General features: G+C 55.5%; 5 protein-coding genes across 5 annotated transcripts; 3 read left to right on the plus strand and 2 right to left on the minus strand.

The window, feature by feature from the left end:
• Positions 1-98: 98 nt before the first annotated feature.
• DICSQDRAFT_165382 (uncharacterized protein) lies at positions 99-1,942 on the plus strand (the record flags this gene model as incomplete). Its single annotated transcript, XM_007360872.1, has 6 exons — positions 99-118; positions 174-364; positions 419-540; positions 602-875; positions 935-1,161; positions 1,214-1,942. The coding sequence occupies 6 exons, from the start codon at positions 99-101 to the stop codon at positions 1,940-1,942; spliced, it is 1,563 nt and encodes a 520-aa protein (XP_007360934.1).
• A 3,467-nt stretch (positions 1,943-5,409) lies between these two features.
• Positions 5,410-5,941, plus strand: DICSQDRAFT_23219 (uncharacterized protein; the record flags this gene model as incomplete). Its single annotated transcript, XM_007360873.1, has 3 exons — positions 5,410-5,542; positions 5,617-5,668; positions 5,743-5,941. Coding segments are annotated over 3 exons (384 nt in total), but the record flags the coding sequence as incomplete, so codon positions are not given.
• A 616-nt stretch (positions 5,942-6,557) lies between these two features.
• Positions 6,558-6,912, plus strand: DICSQDRAFT_11990 (uncharacterized protein; the record flags this gene model as incomplete). The annotated part of the gene is made up of 3 exons (XM_007360874.1): positions 6,558-6,668; positions 6,726-6,767; positions 6,823-6,912. Coding segments are annotated over 3 exons (243 nt in total), but the record flags the coding sequence as incomplete, so codon positions are not given.
• Positions 6,913-7,027: 115 nt separating this feature from the next.
• Positions 7,028-8,547, minus strand: DICSQDRAFT_77355 (tryptophan synthase beta subunit-like PLP-dependent enzyme). The gene is made up of 5 exons (XM_007360875.1): positions 8,404-8,547; positions 8,027-8,328; positions 7,791-7,969; positions 7,436-7,738; positions 7,028-7,374 (listed from the first exon to the last, which is right to left on the minus strand). Exons 1-5 carry the CDS (start codon positions 8,497-8,499, stop codon positions 7,127-7,129), a joined length of 1,128 nt encoding a protein of 375 aa, XP_007360937.1. The 5' UTR covers positions 8,500-8,547; the 3' UTR covers positions 7,028-7,126.
• A 758-nt stretch (positions 8,548-9,305) lies between these two features.
• On the minus strand, positions 9,306-10,953 carry DICSQDRAFT_177142 (tryptophan synthase beta subunit-like PLP-dependent enzyme; the record flags this gene model as incomplete). The annotated part of the gene is made up of 5 exons (XM_007360876.1): positions 9,306-9,830; positions 9,916-10,193; positions 10,248-10,426; positions 10,486-10,784; positions 10,858-10,953. The coding sequence occupies 4 exons, from the start codon at positions 10,951-10,953 to the stop codon at positions 10,075-10,077; spliced, it is 693 nt and encodes a 230-aa protein (XP_007360938.1). The 3' UTR covers positions 9,306-9,830; positions 9,916-10,074.
• Between the last annotated feature and the right edge of the window lie 1,069 nt (positions 10,954-12,022).

Genomic DNA, 12,022 nt, shown 5'->3' on the forward strand with positions numbered 1-12,022 from the left:
AGCCGTGCCAAACACGGCCAAAGGACGCGTGTGGCGACGCGTCCGCGAGACGCGTCTCGGTCGCGTCCACCTCCTGCTTCCGTACCCTCTCCATCGCCATGGCCGTCATCGACCCCATGTGAGTCGCTCTCTACGACCTGGGGCCCTTCCTACTCACGCTCATTTCTGCACAGACCGACGCCATCTGTACCTCTCACGCGTCCGTCCACCACAGTAGTCACTCCGCCGGACAGCGCGTCCTTCCTCATTGGCTCCAATGACAAATCCTACAGGCACCAATACTCCAATATCTACTTCGTCAGATTACGCGCCCTAAGACAACATGTGGAGCAGCAGGCGCAGCGGAAATGGAGCGGAGTCGCAGGTATGTCTATCTGTCTGCGGCACAGTCTCAGTCGATTTATTTCCCACTGGGCAGGTAACCCTGTATTCGTGCCCCGTGTTCTTGACGTTGAGAAAGGGAAGCTATGCTTTGTCATTGGCACGGTATACATGGAGATGCCGCTGAAGCCGAACGTCCTCGAAGACATCGCCCGAGACGTGCGTGCGAAGCCTTGTATGTCCAATACTTGACCACTCAGTATAACCATGCAACACTCAGCGTTCCATTCCCGCTCCTCCTCCTCGAGAGAAGTACTACTCTGATAGCGATAGCGTAACACTGGAAGACGAGTCCGGCCGCATATGTCTTGTGGGAAGCCGCGTTACTTCAACTTGCCTCGTAACCGGCGTAATCCTCGGTGCTCTTGGAATCGAGACCCACACTGGTGACTTCGAGGTTGTGGACCTATGCTATCCCGGCATGGCTCCTCAACCCACTGCTGGACTGGAGTGGCCAAGTTGGAAGGTCAGCGATGAAATTATGGATGTTGATGGTGAGTGCCTGTTGGCTACATCCTAGATATGCGCAATGTCCTGAATACTGCCCTGTCAGGTACCGCACCTCAAGTCTCTGATGAATGCATAGCCTTGGTCTCTGGCCTTGAGATCGGCTCCCTGGACGCCGCTGACGGCCAGCTCCAATTATTAGCAGAATACCTGACGGGAGAAGCCGGCGGCTTAGGGGAACAATCTCAGTCGTCATGCATATCTCGACTAATCATTGCCGGTAACTCCTTTGCTCCAATAGACACGTCCAAGGGAGAATCCGAAAGGAGATCAGTACGTGCCTGTATGTGGCTTTTCATGCATGCTTTGACGCGCCGTGGTCCAGCGAAAATACGGCCAAGAGGTCCCTTTCAGCCCACATCCAACTCAGGCTCTCTCGGCATACTTGACTGACATTTGCCGCTCACTGTCTGTTCACCTTCTCCCTGGACCATTGGACCCTGCAGCCACCATACTCCCCCAACAACCTATCCCCCGCGCCATGTTTGGTGGAGCCTCCCACTATGCCAACTTCTCCAGCGAGTCAAACCCCACCTACATCAACGTTTCTCCTTCCCGCGAGCCCCCATCAACATCGCGTACTAGTCAACCCGGGGCCTCCTCCTCAAAAGCCAACGGGCATGTAGAAAAAGTTGACGCCGTCCGGTCCATACTCGTGCACTCCGGCCAGCCTCTAGACGACATGTTCAAATACGTGCCCACACCGCCCATCACACGGATGGCGCTAGCGGAAGCCACGCTCCGATGGCGCCACATCGCGCCCACCGCCCCGGATACGCTCTGGTGCCACCCATACTTCGCGAAGGACCCGTTCGTGATCCCGGAGACACCAGACATCTATGTGGTCGGGAACCAGCCTGCGTTCGCGACCAAGCTCGTGTCCGACGACGGGAGCGCGGATGGAGAGGAGGGCTCTCCGAAGAGATGTCGGATTGTGCTCGTGCCGAATTTTCGGCAGTCAGGCGTGCTTGTGCTTGTGAACATGCGGACGTTGGACGTGCGGAGGGTGCAGTTCGCGATGCAGGGAATGAGCGCTGGCGGGGGGGAAACGTGACTGACAGGCGTGGTAGAGAATGTCGTTAGTTGTGTGAGTGCATGTACGCTTTTGGGGTACAGGTCCGCCGAGGGCTTACGGCTGCTGCTGCGCAAGTGCTGTGGTCAGTCATGGCTGCTGTAACCCTGACTTGCGTTCCTAGCAGATTGAGCATATGCCGGAATCGCAGATTCCGGGCTATTTGTGTCCATAATTGCGTTGGTCCGACGACGGCGGTGATATAACGAGGTTAGACGGTTGTGCAGGGCGTTTGCCAGACGACGGCGGCTATGTGCCGAGCCTCTTGCACCATACTTCCAAGATGATATTTCGGAATGGTTGCTTCGTCTAATCGATGCTTCCCTCGAGTACAGCTTGAACAGCCCGAGCCCCGCTTCTTTTGCTTGTCTCAGAGTGGAGAACGGCTCCCCGCTGCGGGGAGTCTAAGATCCTAAGGACATATGTTATCTGTCTGCAGCACTTGGCACAGGCCAAGTACTACAGGGACTAAGTACAGGGATAACGGAAATCTCTTGTATAACCCAGTTCGGACAGAATCAAAGGATTCAAGACGGACGGCATTGAGAGACTTCAAGGCTTGTCGCACTTGCCCAATCCCTCGGACTGTGTGGTGTCCCTTGTTTGACGCAAAGCGTCGTCGTGTGTATAGATCTACGCGATTGCTCCGTTAGTGCCCTTGCCCGGTGTGATGTTCCCGAAAGGGCGGATACGGCTGAGAGTCAACCGCCCTTAAGTGCGCTCACGGGTTCGGACGGTAGGTGATTTACAGGTGTTGCAGTGGTCTCAATCAATTTCCAGCGGTCCTTCTCACTTCGGACTAGCAAATATTTATGTATGTCCGGGGTTTCAAGTTGTTGCGGCTCAGGTGGCTACTGGCGTGGGATGCGTATGATCGTGATGCTACGGGTAGCCCAGACATCCATTTGAAGAAGCAGGTTATTTTGCTCTTCACACAGAGGGGGCGTCATAAGCACAATGTCAACATCGGTGTAAACCTTGGCGTTGATACAGCATCCTGCAAAAGCATCGTGAACGGTAAGGGGAGGAAGGTCATGGTGACCTTTCCTCACATACTACCTTCCTTTTCTAAGAAATCGCGTCCTAGCGAAGGATAACACGCTTGCATCCGCTTTGCCGTCCATAACCACCTCACCGAAGGACGGGGCGAGTGTTCTTGAAGACCTGCCTAACCAGGTGGAGGCCGACGTTCGCACTTTCGATAGGCGCCTTTCAATGCCGTAGCCGACAAGTTCGCTTCGGACGCCCACAGAGCACATCTCTTCCTTGAATCGTCACATCCAGTGCTCAGCGGATCCTTGGCATACCTATCTGTCTTCCGTTATGGCGGAGAGCTCGCATGTGCCTCAGCCAGACTTGCGATTGGCGCTTATCTGCATAGTTCACATTACGTGCCGGTTCCCTCGTCAGCGGCGGGCCGCAGCGAAAATAAGCCTGGGTGAGTGCGCCCTCGTTAGGCTCAGACGATCGTCTAGTCGTTGGTGGGAGTCTCGAGGTAGGTACCTTCCTTCCCACGACTCAGTTGGCGGGCTCACTCGGTGCAGATCAGAAACCCTTCGAGATATCGGCATTGCGTGCGCATGCTCAACAGTGACCTTCCCGACGAACAGCACCAACTTTCAGTGAGCCGACCTATCCATCATCCATGATCCTGCGTGCGAAGTAGCCACCCACGAACAGAAGGCGTCGCTCAGCGATGACCTGGTCGAGAAGACAAAAGCCGTGGTACCCCTGGGCCCTTACTCCTGCCGGTTGCGTACAATAAGAATAGACATTTGGGATTCATCTCGCTAACCCCTAGATACTTCCTTTCGATACCTAGTTGACAACGGCATGAAATAGTTGCTGGTCGTGTTGAACCTACATCGTACTTTCTGTGTCCCCGTGCTTGCTCAGGCACGTTCATCGATGGGGAACACCGCCGCTGCGGATGTGTTCTATTTGACCTGCTGACATAGTATCACACAGACAGGAGAAGGAGAACTACTGGCACACGGTTCCACGCTGTCGCCACCCTGGAGGCGCGGTGTCATAGTGTGCTGCGGGCGGATATCTCGGCTAATAGTAGCTCGCTCGGGCTGCCACCATTGAGTTACCTCAGCGTCGATTATCCTGCCGGGATGACTCCCGGAAGTTTCAGCAGCTTGGATTGCCCAGTCGCAGCAGCGGAACTCCGGCATTCCTGATGTCGGTTGCATAATAGCGCTCCCCGGGATCGAAGGCGTGGTCCAGGGAAGGTGTCTCAACTGTGCTGCGGGGTTTGTTGTGTCCTGATCTTCCAAAGATGGCAAGTATCCAAGAAGCGTCCACCCCTTCCTCGCTGGATTCCTCGGACGCATGGCATGGCACTCGGATCTAAATGGACACGGTCGATTCGGCGTCGTTGAGACGTGGACCCGCTTCTAGGGGTCAAGCATCGGTGAGTCATTTAGACGCCCGTGCATGCACACCTCTGACTGCGTGCTCACCGTTATTGACGTTTCCTCCATGACCGCTGCCGTATCGGGGAGGGTTTAGTGTGCATATTGTACTCACGACACGATCGAAGGTGCGGGAGTGGGTCAGCCTTCCGCAGACTGTTCGTCGGTCTATGTCCCGTGCCCAAAGCGCGAGAAATTTCTCACTGTGAGACACTATTCGCGACGGGAACACAGCCTATCTCGGTCCACAAGGGAACTCGAAGGCCCGGCAGGGACCAAATGAAACACGGCGCCAGCAACTTGTGCGAAGATGGCATGGCATCTTTCGTCGCTAATTACAGTGCTTCGGGACCCATTCCCGCGTCGCGGTTGTGATTGGACGGACTGACCTGCTAGGAACTGGTCTGCTCCACCTTCGTCGGACATCCTTTCTACCGTACTCACGCATTCTGCATGCCAGGATCCACACACCGCAGCTGCGCAGTCCAGCTATGAAAGCGCGGGAATACAGATTGCAACACCTCTGTATTGGGTATGTCGGTATAAAGTCTCAAGTTCCCTCGCTACCCTTCCTCAGCCATTGCCTCCGGGTTGCTATTCAAAGGCAAGCTACGCCTGAACATCTCTCCTCACCTACTTTCCTTCACGCCCACCCCACCCGCCAAGATGTTCAAGGCCGTCGCTCTCGCCCTCCTGCCGCTCCTCGCGGTGGCATCGCCCAACCCGCAGATCTACGGTGCCCCCCCTCCCGGCCCTGCGACCACATCATCCGCTGCCGCTGCAGCTCCATCTGCACCCCCCAGCACGGCGGGCCAGATCAACGTCAGTACCTCAGCGACAGTGTTGGAGAATTATGCTGATAAAATGCGATGTAGATTGACGTTGGTGCTGGTGGTAACTTCGTCTTCAGCCCGGCGAACGTAACTGCGTCCAATGGCACCTTGATCACTTTCTTCTTCCCGGGGTCAGTTCTGCTAGTTTCTTTCTGTCGGCCTTTGACTGAAGACAATTTACAGCGGTGCCATCCCGCACTCCGTTACTCAGGGTGACTTCAACAACCCCTGCCAACCGATTGCGTCCGTAAACGGCCAGAACGGCTTCGATTCCGGCCTCCAAATGACCGGTGTCCAGTTCACGCTGAACGTCACCAACGACCAAGAGCGTGAGTAACGTCCCGCCCGTGCCGTATACGTGAAACCACATGAAACGTCAACTAATTGCGCGTCTGCTGCCCAGCCATTTACTTCTTCTGCAAGTCTCCCACCCACTGCGGTCTTGGCATGGTCGGGTACGTATACCTACCTCTACATTCATTACATAACAGCGTCCGGAAAACTAATCGTACCTGCGCTGTCTTGTCAGATCCATCAACGCGCCCTCCTCCGGCAACACATTCGACGCCTGGCAGGCTGCTGCCGTTAAGATCGGGTCGTCAGAACAGACGCTCCAGGACAATGGCCCCGTCACCGGTGGCATTGGTGCTATCGCCACCGCCGCCCCCGCGGCGACCGCGACTTCAGCGAGAGGATCGAGCGGGTCGTCGGGTAGCTCGGGTGCCCTCCAGATGAGCGCTTCGGGTGCGCTCGCTGTGCTCCTCGGCGTTCTTAGCGGCGCGATGATGCTGTTTGCGTGAGAGAGAGACGCTATAAAATATCTTCTAATGCCTACAAGTCTTGGTTAGACATGACTCCTACTACGTTCTGACACGACCTTGTAATACCTTGGACCTGTGGATGGCATTGCCTCGTAGAGTCGGGGTGGTATGTGCTTTTTTGTATGCGTTGATTCAATTGCATCAATCCTTATACCCACCGTTGGGTGACTACTATTGGGTGCTTGGATGTGTCGTTTGTCGACAAGGGCTCGATACAGTCGTCATTTCTGCGTGAGATTCCCACCGCGCTCGAGATGATACGACCCGCTGGATTCATCCCATGAAGCTGCAGCCTTACAGGCATGCAGTAGGTACTAGGATCAACTGGCCCCGTTCAACCAGAAGCGCGCACGCGGCTAAGTCGGCCTGAGCTGCCTTGTTGGGATAGCTAATGGGCGTCTACTAGGCTCTGGCCGCGCTCTGGACTTGTCTTGATTCTTGAACGCCGAGCTCATGCTCCCTGCTCCGTTGCTTGTTTCCTTGCTGTCTTGCAACCTCCTTCGATCTGTGCCACAAGGTCACTATGGGTGGACCCAACCTTGAAGTCTTCAAGTTCTCCGTCTATGTCTTCTTCCCAGTCTTGATGCTTCTCCACTATGGCAATCCGGAGTGGTATGCGAAGAACGTCCTTCCGGTATGTGTCATCACCTCCCTGAGCTTTATACAAGGCGGCGTTGACCTGTTGTCTCAGTACAAGGACAAAATATTTCCGCCTGAAGACAGGCTAATTACTGTATGTTCATCGTTTCGCTTTACCAGAGCTACATAGGCTCAAGCCTGCTTCATAGAACATACCTACCGATTCTACGACACTCAAAGAGGAGCTTGCTAAGATTCGGGCAAGAAACATGGAGAGGAGGGCGCAAAGGGAGGCGGAAGCGAGGGCTACAGCAGCCGCTGAACGCGCAGAGGCAGAAAATAAGTCGAGCCGGAGTTGGTGGCCATGGTGTGAGTCTTGGATCTGCATATCCAGTAGCCCCGGAACGCTCATGGGTTCGACTCAGCATAAAATTTGACATTACACCCGTCCATCTCCAATACTCGCTTCTGCACTGTATTCGTACACTAATGCGCATCCCACCGCTCTTCAATCTACCTTGGTATGGAGAAGGTTTCTCCGTTGTGTGCGACGTCCCATTCCTTAGCTGCTGCTATCTCGGACGCCACGATGTTCTTATATTCCTCCAAGTCAGCCAACGAGATCTTGAAGCCGCCGCATACGATGAACACTACCGTTGTCCTCTTCTCAGATTCCGGAACCAACTTTCGGAAAAGGGTCGGCTTGTAAGCTGGGGCGAGGGTTGTAGCACATGCTAGTTCTGCCAGGATCTTGTGGTCCTCTGCAGATGAGTGATATATCAATGGCGCAACCTTTTGCCGCCAGTCTTCCAATAGTCTTACCAGCGAAGTATAGCGCGGCCTGCATTGCCATTTCGTCAGGAAGGCAAACGCTCTTGATGCCTCCCCTTCTCTCCAGCGCTTTCTTGACGATTGTTGCTGAAGGAGAAGATGCATTCAAGGAAGATGCACGCGAGGTGAGATTTGCTAGGTGGGCCAGTGTCACGTTGTGCTCCCTGCAGTATTCGGCCCTGGTCCCTTCCGGTGTAAGCCTTGACGACACGTCGCCGGAGAACGGGCCCTCGTTCAGGGACAGAGATTGGTAGAAGCAATTCGAACCGTGAGTCTCCACGGTTACGAGAGGAACTGTGCGCATAGTTCAGACGGTGCCCCCCTTCGCATACTGCGGGAGGCTCACCGTCATCCCACCCGACGGCTGAACAGCCTTCTATGACCCCTCCGGCGAGACCACCTCCGCCCACGCTGCAGAAAATCGCGTCGGGCCTGACGCCTTCGGGAAGCTGGCTATGAATCTCGTGTACCATGCTCGCGTGGCCCTCCCATATGAGGGGATCGTCGTACGCAGGGATCATGACCCTGTCGGTGTGTCATCGGTAAGTTCGCAGCTACATTTCCGCACCTCCAACTACTCACGCCTTAGCTTCTGCCGCCACGGCGGCCTGCGCCCGCTGCAGAGCTTGTAGGTAGTAATCGCCCCCAATCTCAACTTCCGCTCCCTCCTTGCGTATGAAATCGATGGTCGGCTGGCTTAGGCCACCATGAGGAAGGAACACGGTGCACCGGAGCCGAAGGACATTAGCTGCACAGGCTGCGGCAAGGCCGGCATTTCCGCCCGATGCAATGATGAGGTGAGTATCGGGCCCATGGGTGCGGTAGGCGTGCTGCGCGAAATGGGAGATGCCTCGGTATTTGAACGACTGGGACGGGTGCAGGTTCTAGGGGTATCACCGGTGTTAAGACCATAACGAATGTTCGGTGACCCCGATGGCAAAGGGAAGAGTGCGTCTTACTTCTAGCTTGAGGTACGCATCACATCCGAGAAGCGATGAGATGTGGATAGAGCGGATAAGAGGAGTCTCTTGCCAGAGTTTGTCGGTGTATGCCATCTCCAAGCACTGTGTGGGATGAACTTCGTCTTCTATGGGGGCTTCAGCGATCCTCCAGAATGAATTAATTTGCTTTCCTGAGTGTATTTATGCTGTTTATGAGTCACATACGATGTTCGGTTGATCAGCGAAGGACGGCGAATTGTTGGATGATCGATGGCGTGCATGCGCGCGCGTTAGACGCGCGAAATAGGGGATGCGGTAACTGCAATAGTGATGATTGGACAATGAGTACGCCCAGGACTATCCACTATAGTTCTATTTGTACGCCAATACGGTAGTAGCATAGTGTGACCGTCCACCTCATCGTGGTACGATGAAGGTACAGGTCTACCTGTGTGACACCTGATCTGCCAGTTGTTCCCTACCCGTACCCGGACGGGTGTGTACTATCCGAGTTAATCGGGAACGGGTTTGCTCCGGTACGGGTACATAGTCGGGAAATAGAGGCACGTACCTATGACTCAAGAAAATGTAGAGCTGAACGGGTGTAACACGACCAGTGCACCACGCCCGCTCTTCGCATAGCTGGTCCATCACATCATGCCCCTCCGTGGCAAGTGCGCCCCGACGTCAACGGCGCCCGCTCCCTACATACGACCTCCCTCGACATCGACACCTCCGTCCCTACCGCTGAGCCCGTAAACTCCCCGAATTCCCCACACCACATAGCCGTGTCTGACTCTCTGAAGAGATGAATTTCAAGCTTGACCTGCAGTACATTGCCGAGATTTCGAGACTGGGTGCATTGCAAGCCTCTTGCGATTGTCAGCCGAGGGAGGCAGCAGTAAAAGCGCTTACGCTCACCTTGGACAGCCTCCTGGACCCGGGGGTGAAGCTCGACTACCTCGATCTCGAGCATCAGGAGCATAATGGTACGGCGTGTGAACAGTGGTCACATTGAGGAAGAGGAAGGAACATGTCGTGTTTGCGCTGTGGACCCGGACCGAAGTCGGTACCTACTCAACAACCTGTTCTACCTGTACGCAACATCGGGTACATGAGTACCCGCCCACAGGTACGAATTTCACTCTGGTCCACCTTCTGCTGACCCGTACCTGTGCCCGTGGCGGGTATACCGACCCGTGTCTTTCCCTAGACCGTCTCCCCGTTACATGCGACAGTCCATTCCTTGCTGGCTGCTACTTCGGAGGCAATTATTCCTTTGTACTCCTCCATATCGGCCAACGAGATCTTGGAGCCACCGCACACGACAAACACCACCGTCGTTCGCTTGCCGGTTCCAGGAACGAGTTTGCGGAATAAAGGAGGATTGTAAGCTGGCGAGAGCGCTGCAGCACAGGCGAGCTCCACCAACATCTTGTGGTCCTCTATAATCCAGAGCGGGTAGCGGAGCGATTATATGACGAAACGTGAGGTCTTCTCCCATTCCGAGAAGTTTTCATGAGGACTCACCAGCAAAGGACAAGGCGGTTTGCATCGTCATCTCGTCGGGAACGCAGAAGCTCCTAACGTCTCCGCTTCTATCGAGCGCTTTCCTCACAACCGCACCCGAAGGGTAGATTGCTCCTAGGGAAGTCGCCCGGGAGGTCAGTTTAGACAGGTGAGCTAGTGTTACATTGTGCTCCTCGCTGTATTTGGCGCTAATGCCTTCCGGTAGAATCCTTGATGACACGCTACCAGAGAAAGGTAGAAGCAATTTGAGCCATGCGTCTCCGCAGTTACGAGAGGAACTGATGCATGGAACAAGGTGAGATCGAATCTGAAAATACCAGGGGCTTACTTGCCGTCATCCCATCCGACGGCTTTGCAGCCTTCTATGATCCCACCTGCAAGTCCACCCCCACCTACGCTGCAGAAGATAGCGTCCGGTTTCACGCCGTCCGGAAGCTGATGTCTCATCTCGTACACCATGCTCGCGTGCCCTTCCCACACCAGAGGGTGGTCGTATCCGGGGACCATCACACTGTCGTAACATTGATTCCGAGTTCAGGCCAGCGCGCAATAACTATTGGGATCACTTACGCTTTCGCTTCCGCCGCGACGGCCGCCTGCGCCCGCTGCAAGGCATGGTGGTAATATTGGCCGCCAATGTCGATCTTTGCTCCCTCTTTACGCATGAAGTCGATCGTCGCCTGACTTACGCCATAGGGCAGGAACACCGTGCACATCAAATGCAGGATGTTGGCAGCACAAGCTGCGGCGATGCCCGCGTTCCCGCTTGAAGCGATCACAAGGTGTGCGTCAGGTCCATGGATCCGAAGGACGTGTTGGGCAAAGTGGGAGACCCCTCGATATTTGAAGGACTGGGACGGCTGCAGGTTCTGAAGGGGTTGTCAGCCAAGACGGTGTCATGTTCGTCGTCGGAATGAGAAGTAGAGAAGTGAAACGCCTCACTTCCAGCTTCAGGTATGCATCGCATCCGAGGAGCGAGGAAATGTGGATGGAACGGATTAGGGGGGTCTCCTGCCAGAGCTTGTCAGGGTAGGCCATTGTGTCAGGTATGCTGTCCCTGCATCACCTCCGTAGTATCTGTACCATCCTGCGCCTCAAGATCGAGTCACATCTATGGAACGCGTAAGATACCGGCAGGTGAGTAGTGCCCAATTCTTGTCGGCCGTTCATTTCGCCGCGCGCTTACCTGTGAGGTTCAAGCTCAGATCAAGCGCCCGACACCTGTACTCAGCACAGCGGCACCCCTGATAGCTCAGAAACCAGTCTAAACGGTACGAGTCAAAGAGTTTGCCTGCTCTGCGCTTGGTTTATACAGTACGGCAGGAAAACAGTGGACTCGGGCTTTTCTCTTTTCTACTATCCCGACTGACATGAGCCCCGCAGACACCTCCACAAACAACCTGGCGTATATCACCGCCTCGACCCGTCCAGCCCGGCTGCAGTCCCCAATCAGCCCTCGACCACGGCCGAAGGGCCGAGGGCTGGTTGGAAATTTGCGCACGACTTGGACATAACCTCGGTAACAGACCCCAAACCAATGGGGCCGGCGAGCGGCGCCACGGCTAGTATACTTCGCAAAGCGACCACGAGCTTAGAGCTAGCGTCAACCATCCAAGTCGCTGGAACAGGGTGGCGAGGAGGGTACTCACCGAATGCACCCCTCTAGGCGCTGCCGCGACGTCTCGCGGCATCTAGGCTCCATGCGGGGAGCGATGAACACTGTTGCTCGAGGACGCCATGGACGCTTCTTCATGCCGTCCTGGCAAGCTGCCGTGGACGTGCATATATGGCGCCGTACGTGCCGTTTCGCTGCCGAATTGACCCTCTGCAGCTGCGGTCAGCTCACTAGCCGAACGCGAGGCGATGCAGGCCTCACCTGAGTGTCCCTCCCCCTGGAAGGTCAACGTTTCGAGGGCGTGTAGGCGAGGTTCTCCGTTCAGGCTGGCCGGGAGTCGACGGCGGAAATTCCGGAGCAAGTTGTTGTGATAAAGGAGGTGAAAGCGAGCTCGAAGGCGGGCTGGGACCGCCGGGCATGAATGCCCCGTCCCCGGTTCGATAGCGAGTCGGGAGGACGAGTCGGATGGAACAGGAACAGAGGCATGGGAGA

Source organism: Dichomitus squalens (assembly GCF_000275845.1).
Source record: "Dichomitus squalens LYAD-421 SS1 unplaced genomic scaffold DICSQscaffold_2, whole genome shotgun sequence".
Taxonomy (NCBI): domain Eukaryota; kingdom Fungi; phylum Basidiomycota; class Agaricomycetes; order Polyporales; family Polyporaceae; genus Dichomitus; species Dichomitus squalens.

Coding starts and splice junctions, on each gene's coding strand:
- DICSQDRAFT_77355 (XM_007360875.1), bottom strand. CDS start 8,499: ATGGCATACACCGACAAACTCTGGCAAGAGACTCCTCTTATCCGCTCT. Junction 7,739..7,790: donor AGCCGTCGGGTGGGATGACG/GTGAGCCTCCCG, acceptor CTATGCGCACAG/TTCCTCTCGTAACCGTGGAG. Junction 7,375..7,435: donor GGCCGCGCTATACTTCGCTG/GTAAGACTATTG, acceptor ACTCATCTGCAG/AGGACCACAAGATCCTGGCA.